The 14,975-nt window shown below is 37.4% G+C and overlaps 1 protein-coding gene across 1 annotated transcript; it reads right to left on the bottom strand.

Annotated features, from left to right (window-relative positions):
• Positions 1 to 3,518: 3,518 nt before the first annotated feature.
• tmub1 (transmembrane and ubiquitin-like domain containing 1) lies at positions 3,519 to 13,804 on the bottom strand. Its single transcript, XM_051870725.1, has 3 exons — positions 13,666 to 13,804; positions 9,284 to 9,852; positions 3,519 to 4,457 (listed from the first exon to the last, which is right to left on the bottom strand). The coding sequence occupies exons 2-3, from the start codon at positions 9,805 to 9,807 to the stop codon at positions 4,106 to 4,108; spliced, it is 876 nt and encodes a 291-aa protein (XP_051726685.1). The 5' UTR covers positions 9,808 to 9,852; positions 13,666 to 13,804; the 3' UTR covers positions 3,519 to 4,105.
• Between the last annotated feature and the right edge of the window lie 1,171 nt (positions 13,805 to 14,975).

Here is a 14,975-nt window from a genome sequence, read left to right as displayed (position 1 = left end):
CGACACGAGCGATTCAATGAAGGTTTAAGGGAACGTCGTCAAACTACAGTCAAATGGAAGCAATCTGTACATTTCGGTCAGATAGAGAAAATTTCCTTTATTCTTAATACGATAAAGTACATTCATAGTACTTTATCGTATAAAGAATAAAGGACATTTTGTCTACTCACCGAAATGAATTAAACTGCACATTGCAAAAAAGAGAGTCTTTTCTATGTAAATACTACAAGGATTTTAGTGAGACTCAAATGTGAGGGCCAAAGAAAGCTGAAGGTGAACTGATGTCTACTTACCTAAACATTAATGTACCCAAATTTGCATAGCCTATGTTACATTTACATACATTTTACATTGTGTTTTACCCAACGTAAAAATGTGTTTATATTATATATATATATATATATATACACACACACAGAGGTGCTGGTCATATAATTAGAATATCATCAAAAAGTTGATTTATTTCACTAATTCCATTCAAAAAGTGAAACTTGTATATTATATTCATTCATTACACACAGACTGAGATTTCAAATGTTTATTTCTTTTAATTTTGATGATTGTAACTGACAACTAAGGAAAATCCCAAATTCAGTATCTCAGAAAATTAGAATATTACTTAAGACCAACCCAAAGAAAGGATTTTTAGAAATCTTGGCCAGCTGAAAAGTATGAACATGAAAAGTATGAACATGTACAGCACTCAATACTTAGTTGGGGCTCCTTTTGCCTGAATTACTGCAGCAATGCGGTGTGGCATGGAGTCGATCAGTCTGTGGCACTGCTCAGGTGTTATAAGAGCCCAGGTTGCTCTGATAGTGGCCTTCAGCTCTTCTGCATTGTTGGGTCTGGCATATCGCATCTTCCTCTTCTCAATACCCCATAGGTTTTCTATGGGGTTAAGGTCAGGCGAGTTTGCTGGCCAATTAAGAACAGGGATACCATGGTCCTTAAACCAGGTACTGGTAGCTTTGGCACTGTGTGCAGGTGCCAAGTCCTGCTGGAAAATGAAATCTGCATCTCCATAAAGTTGGTCAGCAGCAGGAAGCATGAAGCTCTAAAACGTCCTGGTATACAGCTGCGTTGACCTTGGACTTCAGAAAACACAGTGGACCAACACCAGCAGATGACATGGCACCCCAAACCATTACTGACTGTGGAAACTTTACACTGGACCTCAAGCAACGTGGATTGTGTGCCTCTCCTCTCTTCCTCCAGACTCTGGGACCCTGATTTCCAAAGTAAATGCAAAATTTACTTTCATCAGTGAACATAACTTTGGACCACTCAGCAGCAGTCCAGTCCTTTTTGTCTTTAGCCCAGGCGAGACGCTTCTGACGCTGTCTGTTGTTCAAGAGTGGCTTGACACAAGGAATGCGACAGCTGAAACCATGTCTTGCATACGTCTGTGCGTAGTGGTTCTTGAAGCACTGACTCCAGCTGCAGTCCACTCTTTGTGAATCTCCCCCATATTTTTGAATGGGTTTTGTTTCACAATCCTCTCCAGGGTGCGGTTATCCCTATTGCTTGTACACTTTTTTCTACCACATCTTTTCCTTCCCTTCGCCTCTCTATTAATGTGCTTGGACACAGAGCTCTGTGAACAGCCAGCCTCTTTTGCAATGACCTTTTGTGTCTTGCCCTCCTTGTGCAAGGTGTCAATGGTCGTCTTTTGGACAACTGTCAAGTCAGCAGTCTTCCCCATGATTGTGTAGCCTACAGAACTAGACTGAGAGACCATTTAAAGGCCTTTGCAGGTGTTTGAGTTAATTAGCTGATTAGAGTGTAGCACCAGGTGTCTTCAATATTGAACCTTTTCACAATACTCTAATTTTCTGAGATACTGAATTTGGGATTTTCCTTAGTTGTCAGTTATAATCATCAAAACTAAAAGAAATAAACATTTGAAATATATCAGTTTGTGTGTAATGAATGAATATAATATACAAGTTTCACTTTTTGAATGGAATTAGTGAAATAAATCAACTTTTTGATGATATTCTAATTATATGACCAGCACCTGTATACACACACACACACACACACACACACACACACGTGCATATGTAGTGGCCCCAAAAGTTATTTGGATACTTACAACCCACATGATTCACAAATAATATCTTAATGTCTCAGCATTATGTAACAAAACATCATACCAAGTGGCATTTATTTGTAAGAACAGCACAAGTGGATTTTTTCTAGCCAACATTTCACAAAAAAAAAGATATACTGTTCAAAATTAAGACAAAAGCTATTGTGGTAGTTTTCACTTTTTGGACATTTTCTTGTCAAACTTTAAATCATGTCAAATACACCTGTTCTTACTCTGCTAGGACCACAGTGCGAACTGGAGGGAAAGTAACTTGAAACATCCATTAGAGTTCACTTTAAAATGAAAATTGCCCCATGATTTACTCACCCTCAAGCCATCCTAGGTGTATATGACTTTCTTCTTTCTGATAAACACAATCGGAGTTATATTAATAATCACCCTGATGCTTCCAAGCTTTATAATGGCAGTGCACAGAAACCACCTTTTTGAAGCTCGAAAAAAATGTGCATCCATCCATCATAAATGTACTCCACACGGCTCCGGGGGGTTAATAAAGGCGTTCTGAAGTGAAGCGATGTGTTTGTGTAAGAAAAATATCCATATTTAAACACGTTATAAAGTAAAATAACTAGCTTCCGCCAGATCGCCTTCCGTCGCATCAGTTACGCTTGTTTCGTAAGAATATGAAAGGCGTAGGACGTAGTGTAAGCATTTTGAACTGCGAAGCGATGCGGTCGTGTAAGAAAAATATCCATATTTAACACGCTTTAAAATAACTAGCTTCCGCCAGACCACCTTCCGTCGCGTCACTTACGCGTAGGACGTTGTGTAAGCATTTTGAACTGCAAGAGATGTTACACTTTCTTCGTTAGATATTTTACCTTGTAACGTGTTAAATATGGATATTTTGCTTACACAAACGCATCGATTCGCTTCAGAAGGCCTTTATTAACCCCCCAGAGCCGTGTGGAGTATGTTTATGATGGATGGATGCACTTTCTTGAGCTTCAAACAGGTGGTTTCTGTGCACTGCCATTATAAAGCTTTGGAGCATCAGGGTGATTATTAATATAACTCCTATTGTATTTGTCTGAAAGAAGAAAGTCATATACACCTAGGACGGCTTGAGGGTGAGTAAATCATGGGGTAATTTTCATTTTAAAGTGAACTAATCCTTTAAAAAAAAAAAAAAAAAAAAACATTCTGACACCAGTCATTTAAAAGTAATTGGAGAGATGGCTCAGAAAATGAATCTAGTTCTGAGAAGAACTGATTATTTGTTTGCAGATGCCATTTGGTGTGATATTTTATTTTTTATTTAATGACATTCAGATATTTTAGTCTACATTTTTGGGGCTATTGTATACACTAACGTCTGCACCATTTTCCAAAAATGGACAAATCAGTCTCATAATAATTATATGAGCAGCGGTAAAGCATTGCAGAAATGACAAGTCTCAAGTAAATAAAAGAATGATTTAATAGATTATATCTCCATTTCAAAAGCCTTATTGTACACAAATTATTTTAATTGTCCCAACATATAAGAGCAGCTCTACCTGACCTGCTTTACTACATTTTGAGTCCGGCAGACAGCCAGACGAGCCTCCGCTTGAAACTCGAACACCATCATCTCATACAACCTCTTACAAGCAAGCCCCAGTTTCACACTGGCAGCATGCATACGAAAAAAAAAAAGAAAAGAAAAGAAAAAGAGGACAGGCACAATAAACATCTCTAGTTTCCTTTTTAAAAATCAAATATATAGCATATTCCTATCTGTGACAAGCATAAACTTGGAGCAGATGAAAAATGGCAAAAGTGATGAACAAAAACAAAAACAAAAAAACAAAACAAATGAAAACTACAATAACAAAAAAGACAACCTCAGAGATGTTTCTCTGAAATCACAGCCTTCAGCAAACCTCAAAAGTCCAGAAATCCCAGAAGACATTGCCACTGGCACTGGTAAGTGAGCAAGTGCGAAGAATAAGTATCTGTGTGTGTGCAAACACATATATGCTGAATATAATTGGATAGTAACAGCCATCAACGGCGGTATACCCCAAACGCAACAAAACTAAAGAAGATGGTGATGCCCACGAGTGAGGCGGTGGCAGGTGCAGTGAAGAACTGCCGGTACTGGATCTGGAAGTACCAGAGCACAGACAGCATGAGCACGAACAGAGGCACCATGAGGCTCCCCACGTTGAGCGCCACATGCACCTGGTCAGCAGCCCGTGCCCCGGCAGGCATGGCCCGTGTGGCATGCTGCGAGATGTGGCAGTGCAGAACACTGTTGTCAGCCAGGTTGAGAGAGGCCAGCGTCTGGGCATCGTCCTGAAGGAGCTGGCCCTGGTAAATCAGACGTACCTGGTGCTCCTGTCCAGCAAAGTAAGTCCTGAAAATGCAATCAAACAGACAGAAGTTTATATACACAAAAACGAACACCTACACACACAGGTCTGATCACAACTTTGCTGCTTGACTTGTTTAAGCATATGAATAATTATTGTATAACTACACAAAGAAAATGAAGGTTTCCTTCAGTTTTCTGACCAAAGACTTGAGGGTTTAAGCAGACCGCCTCACAATACTGTATGAAGGTGAAAACAATGGTCAAAAAAATAGGCTACACATAAGAATAATCAATATAATCATAATTATACTATGTAAGAGTGTAAATGAAAAGTGGACTAAGACCCTATTAAAAAAGTTAACAAAATGACTTTCAAGTACAGGCACATTGTGAAAGCATATAGAACTGGGATACATACTATATGTACAATTCAGAAACCCTTGTTATTAGCGACACCAGTGGCCGTTAAGGGAACTGCAGCCAGCAACTTAAAGGATTAGTTTAAGAATTAAAAGTTAATTAAAAAAATTAATTTAAGAATTAATTAGTTTCAGAATGAAAATTTCCTGATAATTTAGACACCCCCATGTCATCCAAGATGTCTTTCTTTCTGCAGTCGAAAAGAAATTAAGGTTTTTGAGGAAAACATTGCAGGATTTTTCTCCATATAGTGGACTTCAATGGGTACCAATGGGTTGAAGGTCCAAATTGCAGTTTCAATGTAGCTTCAAAGGGCTCACAGCCAAAGAATAAGGGTCTTATTTAGTGAAACGGAGAAGAAAAAAAAAAAAAAAAAAAATTTATATACCTTTTAACCACAAATGCTTGTCTTACACTAGCTCTGTGATGCGCCACGTATTACATAATCACGTTGGAAAGGTCAAGCATTACAAAGTACCACGGTAGGGTGAAAAACTCCATTTCATTTTTTCCTCCAACTTCAAAATCGTACAACATCGTTGTTTTACTTTTTTTTGTAAAGGCCATTTGACTTAGTCTTTGTACAATCACTTTGTAAACACTTGCTCGGCCTACGTCACGCGTGACCTTTCTAACATGTTTACGTAATGCGTGGCACATTGCAGAGCTAGTACAAGATGAGCATTTGTGGTTAAAAAGTATATAAATTTTATTTATTTTTTTAGAAAATTACAGATCATTTCACTAGGTAAGACCCTTATTCCTCGGCTGTGAGCCCTTTGAAGCTGCATTTAAACTTCAATTTGGACCTTCAACCCATTGGTAGCCGTTGAAGTCCACTATATGGAGAAAAATCCTGGAATGTTTTCCTCAAAAACCTTTATTTCTTTTTGACTGAAGAAAGAAAGACATAAACATCTTGGATGACATGGGGGTGAGTAAATTATCAGGAAATTTTAATTCTGAAGTGAACTAATCCTTTAATGCTCATGCTCGAACTCGTGCACACGTAACTTACAAGTGCCCCGATATACTCATGGTGAAGTTCTTTGTCATTATTTGTTTAGAAGCAAAAAGTTGGAAATACCATTGCAGCTATATGTTGTTAGCGAACATCCATACGCCATCCACACTGCTGAGAGTGACGTTTAGATGAATATGTAAATATGTGCTGCGCTCTTTCCTCTCAATAACAAAATAAACACTCGACAAAATTGAATACATTGAAAACAACAGTTAAGAAAGCATCTGATCATAGCGACGTGGATGTTTGCACAAGCTCTGCAATTCACCAGCATTGTTGACAGATGAGGCAATACACTGTTATGATAGTTTGATTATAAAGTATAGGACTATTTGAGACTATAGACTACATAGATCTGACTATGTTAGACTATAGTTTGAATTAATTGCTTTTCTTTGCATGACACATTGACATTACATTACAGAATAGCTCTTTCGGCATTATCCTGAACATAAGCATTTGTTTCATGTGTCACATAACGGAAGAGAGGCTCTTGGGAGCGAGCATAAACATCACAATCACATCCTTTTGATTTTCCTGGAAGAAACCCAAGTCCAAGTCCTTCACATAAATATGAGTCTACAGCCTTTCATAGACAACCTCAGAAGTCGGGGAAGGTCTTGTTTTTTAAGTTTTATTACAAGCTGTTTGCACATTGGCACGAAAAGTGATTAATACATGAAAAATTCTTACATTTGATAAACCCCCTATAAATAACAGGGGTTCTAAAAGCAGTTTATATTGGGTTGAGAATATAAGAGCTGCTCTTTTATTCTGATTTTATTTTAGCTCTGATATCCAAGCAAAATGAGATGAGATGTTAAAAGTTTACCATATCAAAGTTCAAATCACAATGCCAAAATAGTCACAATATGATTTTTTTTGGTCAAATTGTGTAGCTCCAGACAAACAAAAGGCAAAGAATCATAATAACAAAAGACTTCACAGCCTTCAGAAATCCTAAAAAAAAAAAAAAAAGTTCAGAAAAACCTTTCAAGTCCACACCGTGCAAAAATGCAGGCGCAAATTAAATTGTCATCTAAAAATGCTGTGCTGATGCATTTAAACTATTTTAATAGAACATTCTTAGGTAGTTTGGAATAACTGAAGCATTAAAAAAAAACTGAATTAAATACCGCTTTAAATACTATCATTTGCAGAAAATGCAGTTATTTTGTAAAGCTGCTCAGCAATGTTTAAATTCCATTCAAAATGTCTTCCCAATGAATAACTTTCCAAAACTGAAACTCTCCAGCCTGACCTCTCGAAAGGGTGCATTCACCTACTGCAAACATGATGTGAACTCCCACACACTCAGTGCCTCATGTTTCCAGTAGACACAGAAGAACCCTTCTGCCTGATTTTAACAGAATGGTTACTGCTTGTAAGAATGGATAATTGTGTCTCATGAGGCTCAAGGAGGTCTCTTTTTTGGTTCACTCTTCTGACTGAAAGCATGGTGCTACACACTGCATAGGAAAGAGAAGTGGTGTTGGAACAAAAGGTCTCTGGCCGGTATCTGTGTGTGGGCTGTTGTTGCAGACATTTTCTTGGCATAAACTTTCTTATTAACTGACAAAAATGTATATGTTGCCTGGTGACAATTAACAGGTAGCCAAGGATACAATCCATATGCAGAAAAATCGAATAAACATCAAAAATGCTTTCTTAAAGGTAGACAATTTGTTTTGCAAACACTTTTTGTTATACTGGTTGAAACTCTTCATATCCTGATAGAAAAAAAAAAAAAAAAAAAAAAGTGATCTAAATATTAAAACATGTACATATATCTTCTGTGGATGTCTCAGGACCAAAAAATGTTCGTCTAATCATTGCATTCGGACCGAATGCAATGATTAGACGAACATTTTTGGGTCCATACAATGTCCTACCTGCCTGTCAACACATGTATTTCCATACCTCACACGTCATCAGCGCGTTCCATAAGGTTATACAGAGTTGTAACGAGACAGTCACTGAGAGCCAAAAACAAACAGCAGCCACCTTTTATAGTTCCTCCTGAACCAAAACAACGAGCTTATGCAGTGTTCACGCCATGTCGTAACCTTAATTTCGAGATGGCAACCCATGATGTTCTACCCAGAGCTATTCACGCCCTCAGACTTGGATTTATGCGTTTCTATGTCAACACCAAGCGTGCCACACGAGTTCTGAAAAGTGAAGCTAAAGTGTCTCAATCGCCCCCAGGTGGCTGGATGCAGTATAGGTCAAAACCCCGCCCTCTCCAAGTAATGTAATGGGACAAACTAAACAATCAAATTACACGTCAAATATTTTCTTCCAAAGATGGTTTCTGTCATTTTAGGCAGTATTTATAATGCTGATGTTAGCTAAAGTGTTCCTTCTTTAAATAAGTTTGTTTTTAGTTAGTTATTTGATGCTATAAAAATGCGGGTTTTGACGTCATGATTGACAGCTGAGATTGACAGCTTCTCTGAGCGAATTAGTCACTGAAGCACCAACTGACTTTTTTCTGGATCTTCGGGAGGAGTTTGGATCTTTAACTTTAATGTCTACATTTCCAGAACTGTTTATTTCACACCGATACAATGACATTGATATCGCGGCTCCACTTCGCGCAGACTTGGGCTCAAAGTTCACTATGCGCAGACTCAAGACTCAAGATGTCAGTGCCATATTGGCACACTGGCAGCTTCAGAGTGTGAAGATGTGTCATCTATCTTTTTTTTTTACAGTCTATGCAAGGTCAACACTATCAACGCCGAAATTAATCTGCAGCAGTCAGGTGGTACAACTAGAGCTTGTTTATGTTCATTATTATTGTATTGTTATGTAGTTTGAAACATGAGGTAATTTAACGTCGTCTCGTCTTGTGGTGCTTTGCACACTCTGCTGTGTGCGTGTGTGCGGTGTGTATTTCGAAGGAGGCGTGGCTTTGGAGACCGCTCTGAAGGGAGGGTGGGATCTCATGCTTTCAAAGTTAACTTGCTATTGCTAGCCTCTCCGCAATTGCCTACCCTAGCTTTAAGGTTATTATACATTTACAATCTTGTTGTACGTGTGAAAACAGAAGACAAACAAAAGCAGGGTTGCGCACCATTTAGAATTGAGAACACCTGTTAAAATCCAACTGAAGTTTTGAATTTGAATCAATTTTTACATACATTTTATCTCTTGCTCTATCTCTATATCTCTTATATAAAAAGTTAAATATTTAATTTAATTCGGTGGGGTGTTGCTACAACTAATGAGCAATTCTTAAATTTGAAATTGCCCAATTTGAATTGTTTTTAAACCATTTTGACCTAAATATGCTAATTATAAAAAACAAAAAAACATTCTTACCATGTTTCCATCTGCTGTAATCTATATGCTGCCTTGAGTATCTTATCTTAAACATTTGATACCAAAATTATTTTAGGTTGAGTATTCAGTTGCTTACCGTTTAATGTAACCAATCGTGTCTTGAGGATTCACTTGCGCTGTCCTCTCTGTATCATTCAAGAACTTCAGCCTGAGCACCATGTTTCTTTGGGTGTCATTCGGTGCATCTTCGGCCGAAGGCTGTGTGGCACTTGGGGCGCTGGCTGGAGGTTGAGTCGAGGGACCCGCTGATTCTCGATGTCTCAACCCATCACTCCCAATCCCTGCTTCCTCCAGGAGGCCTCCCTCACCTTCTCCAGCCCTACTACCATCCGAGGACTGTCCCACCGCTCCCGCTTCTGTTCCAGGCTCACTCTTATCATTCTCCCTGACGCCGCTGGGCAACGAGTCCGTGTTACCCGAGGGGAGCGGCTCCTGGCTGTCAGTCTCTGTGGAGGGGGAGGTCCCTGGGCTGGGTGAGAGGAGGTGTTCAGGGGTTTCAACAGTGTGAGTGGAGGCCCAGGCCAGAACCAGGACGAGCACCAGGAACACCACTCCAAAGAGCAGGGTGACCTCATCACCCACACCCTCTATTAGAGCCATCCTGGTCTGCTGAGTCCTGGACTAAGGCAACTTCAGACTAGGCACCTACAGCACATGTTCACAATTACTAATCACATTCATGCCATTTCATTATTTCTGTCAAATAAAAGTTCTGAATTATGCATCATTCAGGGTTCCCACAGTTTCCACTAAATACAGTTTCCTTTCCAGTCATTATTGGATTAGGCTTTTTTTAAAATCCCGTATCAATATTTTGAATCACAGAGATTGCACAAGCATATTTCCATTTATATGACTGATATCAATCTTTTGAATTAATAGATTTACAATTATACTTATTATGGGACAAGTACATTTTGAAGCAAAACTAGAACAATTGATGTTCACTATAAAAAATGTAAATAACTTTTGACTCAGTTTGTTTAACGCTATGTTTATCTGGCTATATTTATGGTGAAAACATTATTTTCTTTACAATTTTTCCTAAAATTCTAAAACTAAATTTTAAATAACTTGATTAAAAAAAAAAAAAAAAAAAAAAAAACTTTTTAAGGGTACCAAGAGAACAAAAGCAATTTTCTCAGAAGAGTAGAAATATTACAATTCAATAAACTGTTGTCTGACTATTACATGAAAACACTATTTTAAAATTCCCAGTTATTTGCAGGTTTTTCATGACTGTGGGAACCCTGATCATTTTAATAAGATGTGATGAAGACATTTTAACCTTTCTGTTGTCTTGGAATCATTATTTATCTTAAATCTATAAAGAATAAACTACAAATACAAACTTTGCTTTTGGTAATGAAACCAGTCTTTGTAGGGGGGAAAAAAACTAAAAACATAAAAACAAACTTCCTGTTTTCTTAAAAAAAATAACCATTTTAAAGAACGTTCCACATGTGATCTAAACAAGTCAAACCTGACCCTTATTTGAAGAAATTAAGCCCCATTCACACCAAGAACGATAACTATAAAGATAACGATAACTATATTTGTGTCCACACCAACGAACGCTAACAGTCTGTTTATTCTAAGCTCACGCGCTGCAGTTTCAGTGTGTACAACGTTTTTGCTGTTCTTGTTGCATTTACACGGCTTTAACCAGCAGATGTCCTCAGTATGCTATGTTTCGAGTGAATCTAGCTAGTGTAATCAATCTAATCAAACAGTGAATTTAGCTGTCGAAGTCAGTATAGTGGAATAAAAACGACTAGTCTTTTTCACTGCAGCGTCAAAGGAAGCAAGACGATGTTGTCGAAACTAGTGCTGGATACCTGAGGTCATTTTTGTGTTATATGGTTTGCTAACATGGCATAATGATCTCATCGTTAATACTTCTCACCATTTATTCCGAGGGTATGACCGATTGTTTTCCATATATCCATTTTCTTTAAAGTATCCTTGAAAAGGAGGGTTGACTTGTCAAAAAGTGGTGGCTTTTTCTGGACCTCTGCGATTAAGTTCTCCGCAATGTCGTCTGCCGTTTTAAATGCGCGAGCCTTTAAATTAGAACAGATTCCGATTGGCTGTCAGTGTTTTATTGTTCAACAGCTGAAAAAAAATATCATTTTGAAAGTGATCCCAACCATATCGTTTCTCTATATCGTTATCGCTGTGGTGTAGACAGCGCTATTCTTTTATATTTAGAATGATTTTTAGAACTATAACTTTATCGCTATCTTTATAGTTATTCTTGGTGTGAACGGGCCTTTAGTCATTACCTTTCAGCATCTAGCAGCTTTAGATTTGACTCCATAATATTTTGCATTTACTAAGATTTAGCACCTCATTCTCATATTGTCTGCCTAAAGGTGCAGTGAGCGATTTCTGAAAAACACTGTTGAAAGTGGATCAGACCGAGCAACAAACACAACTTGTAGCCAATCAGCAGCAGTAGGGGGCGTGTCCTCTCTATGAGGGGGTAAGAGAGAGAGGGGGTAAGAGGGAGATTTGAAAAAAAGACTGTAGAAAGAGAGACAGCTGAGAGACATTACAAAAGAAAAAAGGTCAAAGGGATATCACTGGAAAAAGAAGTGTTATGATCAGGAAAGATCTTTAGGACACACATTAATATTAGAAAAGCTTTCCTGCGCTGGAGAAACCTAAGCGGGAAGGCCTGGAAAAGGATGCTGAGGTTGCGTTGTTTCTGCTCCATACGCGAGTACATTGGCTTTGAGTATGTGCTACTGGAGACTAACAACAAACTCTTGCTTGACTGTGTATACTTGAGGACTGTATGTTCATTTTTTATTCTTTCTTGTCATTCGTTTGTCATCATTGCTTTTTTTTGCTTCGTTTCTGCTATGATAAAAGACATCCACACTTGCATTGAGTGGATGTGCATTTTGGGGGTGAAGCAATAAATATGTTTGGGATTTCAAATATCAACAGTGTTCAACAATGATTCTCAGAAATCGCTTACTGCACCTTTAAGTTACAATGAAGATTTATTTGTGAAATATGAATGATCTACAGTGGAACCTTCAAGACAACATTCAACATTCAGTAACTAATGGCAGAATCACATAGGCTAGAACAAGTTACTATAAAATCTGAAATGCCAAAAGTGAAAAACCTTAAGCTGAAATTGTATCTTTCAAGTCTCTCAAGATTTTAGTCTCTCAAAGTCCCCTTCAGTATTTCTGTTAGAATGTCTTTCTCAGAATAACGTTTCATAAGAAACAGAAGCATTTATCTTTACCTCATCTATATTAGATAAACTATTAAACTGGAAGGATGGAACAAAAATATCTATTACCCAATGATTCAATCTATTAATAGACACATTAACACTTGAAAAAATGACTGCCTCACTTAGAAACAAAATGACTGCTTTTGAAAAAATATAGAGCCTTCTTTTAAAGTTACTGGATAGATAAACTTGAAACATGAAATAATGCATATAATCAAAGGTGTGGATAAATTAGATGTTTGGTCTATAAATTTGATGTTTTCCCAGGGCATGACTGTGTAAGCAGAAATAGTCTCTGTGTAAAATCCTTTAAACTTTTACAGGGCATAAGCCGCAACCTTTGAACACAGGAGCAGTGAAGTGGTCCAGATATTTCCCCTCTTTAACTGTGGCTGTCAGCAAGTTTAGGCCATATCTCATGCTGCCTGATGACAGCTCCTCTCATTATGCATGCAGTCCACTTTACAGTACATTTCTCAAGAGCAAAGAGGGTAAAATATTTTCCTCAGAATATATTTAAAACCTCTATGACTTTATTTGACCGACGAAGCAAAATAGGAGATGTTAGGCAGAATATCAGGGGCTGACAGCCTCAGTCTTCTCATTTTCATAGCATGTTTTTTTTACATACATTGAAAGTGAAGAGAAGCTATCATTCTGCGAAAACAGAAATAAAGCCATACGACGAGAACTGAGGGCGAGTAAATGATGACAGACTTATTTCTGGGTGAACTATCGCTTTAAAAGTAACGCCTTTTAAAAATGATGCAATTAAATACATGTAAATAAACAGATGTGATTGGCCAGATGAACGGAGGTGAATTTAGTGGTCTAAATCATAAAACACAATGTAAAGGTACAAATAATAACAGGAAACGAACAAACAGATGTCAACAGCCACGTAGCCAGTACGTACAGAAAAAGTTTTAGTTAACTAATTTTTACAAAAACGTCCGACTCTCGTCTTTTCTAAAGCCATGAGTTTTGGGGTCAAGAGCATCAGGTGTGTGTTTATAAGTAAATATCTGTCTGTGAACGTAGAGGCAGGTGAGCGCTCGCGCACCGCTACAGCCACGAAACAAGCTCGAGAGCAGCTAACACGCGCTCAACACAGCTGTTACGTCTCAACTGAATGTGTCCTCGAAATGAGCAGAATTAAAACTTTTTAGAAAACCTATACAAGGCTTTGAAAAATGACTTACTGTTGACATATCACATCGTATGATGGTCCATGATTCACACCGTTTAACGTCTCGCTTCCTGATCACTGGCAGGCTAGAAAGATGCCACAAATACGACTTCCGGTTTAAAAAAAATCTCCCTTCAAAATAAAGGTTTATTGGTTTCACACAAATCTTACAAGTAAACTGATAATCTAGTCCAAATTAAACCATTTTAGGCGATATTTTTAATCACTGAAGTATATGTAAATTGACAAGTAGGAAATACTTAAAGGGATAGCTCATGTCAAAAATGGTCAAAATTTAGTCACCCATAATTTCTGTCTCCTGTGGCATATAAAAGATGTTTTGAGAAATACATGTCCATATAAATCCATACAATAGAACTCAATGGCCCCAATACCAACATTCTTTAAAATAAATATATATTTTTTGTGTGTGTGTTCCACAGAAGAAAGAAAGGCATAGAGATTTGGAACATGAGTAAAAATGAGTAAATGATGACAGAATTTTCTTTTTTGAGTGAACTGTCTCTTTAAAAAAAATTCTAACACTTTACCTGTCAAATGTGCTGTTACATTCAAATAAACATGCACTGCTCTTTATTTACTACGTGGTGCATGTATTTTGCATCTAGATAATCTGAATATGTTGCCTTTACTGTCTGTCCTTTCACACACAGATGCTTAGATGTGTCAGACTCTAAATGACAAACTCAGAGCTGCCACTACCATCTGATCAGACTGGCTGAATCCATTATGAGAAAACAGCTTTAAGCTCATTGCAGAATTCCTTTTGAAGCCAATCATTTCAGAATTGCATATTCAACTTTTTACATTAATGGGCACGGCAGCAGTGATAATTGAAAAAAAGCTGTAATAAAATATTAATAAGTTTATAAAATTAAGAAATAATAATAAATATTGAAAAACTTAAACTTAATTTTCTATCAAAAATGAGAAATGTTGCCTTGGTAATTAACTGCGGAAATTTTAAAGTGGTGATCATTAATGTAGAGTAATGTTTAGAGTTGTGATCATATTTTCCTCCTTATTGTGGTGTAAAATGGCTTCTCAAACAAGATAAAATGTAGGGCGGGGCTTGATTTTGTCCACTGGGAATTCATTGTATCAGTGTGGTTTGCAATTTCTGTGATCTCATGTGAGTGACAGGTTGTCCCCGCCCTCAAGCAAGTAAAAGTTATTTATAATTTATAATAAATGAAGCAATATTACATAAAAATAAAAAAAAAGTTCATTTTTGATTTCATGGTGGCTTTAAGTTAAAGCACCACAAATATTAAAACTAAAACTGAAATAAATTCTACAAAA

Source organism: Ctenopharyngodon idella, chromosome 2, assembly GCF_019924925.1.
Source record: "Ctenopharyngodon idella isolate HZGC_01 chromosome 2, HZGC01, whole genome shotgun sequence".
In the NCBI taxonomy this organism is placed as follows: domain Eukaryota; kingdom Metazoa; phylum Chordata; class Actinopteri; order Cypriniformes; family Xenocyprididae; genus Ctenopharyngodon; species Ctenopharyngodon idella.
This window is presented reverse-complemented; position numbering and strand designations above follow the sequence as displayed.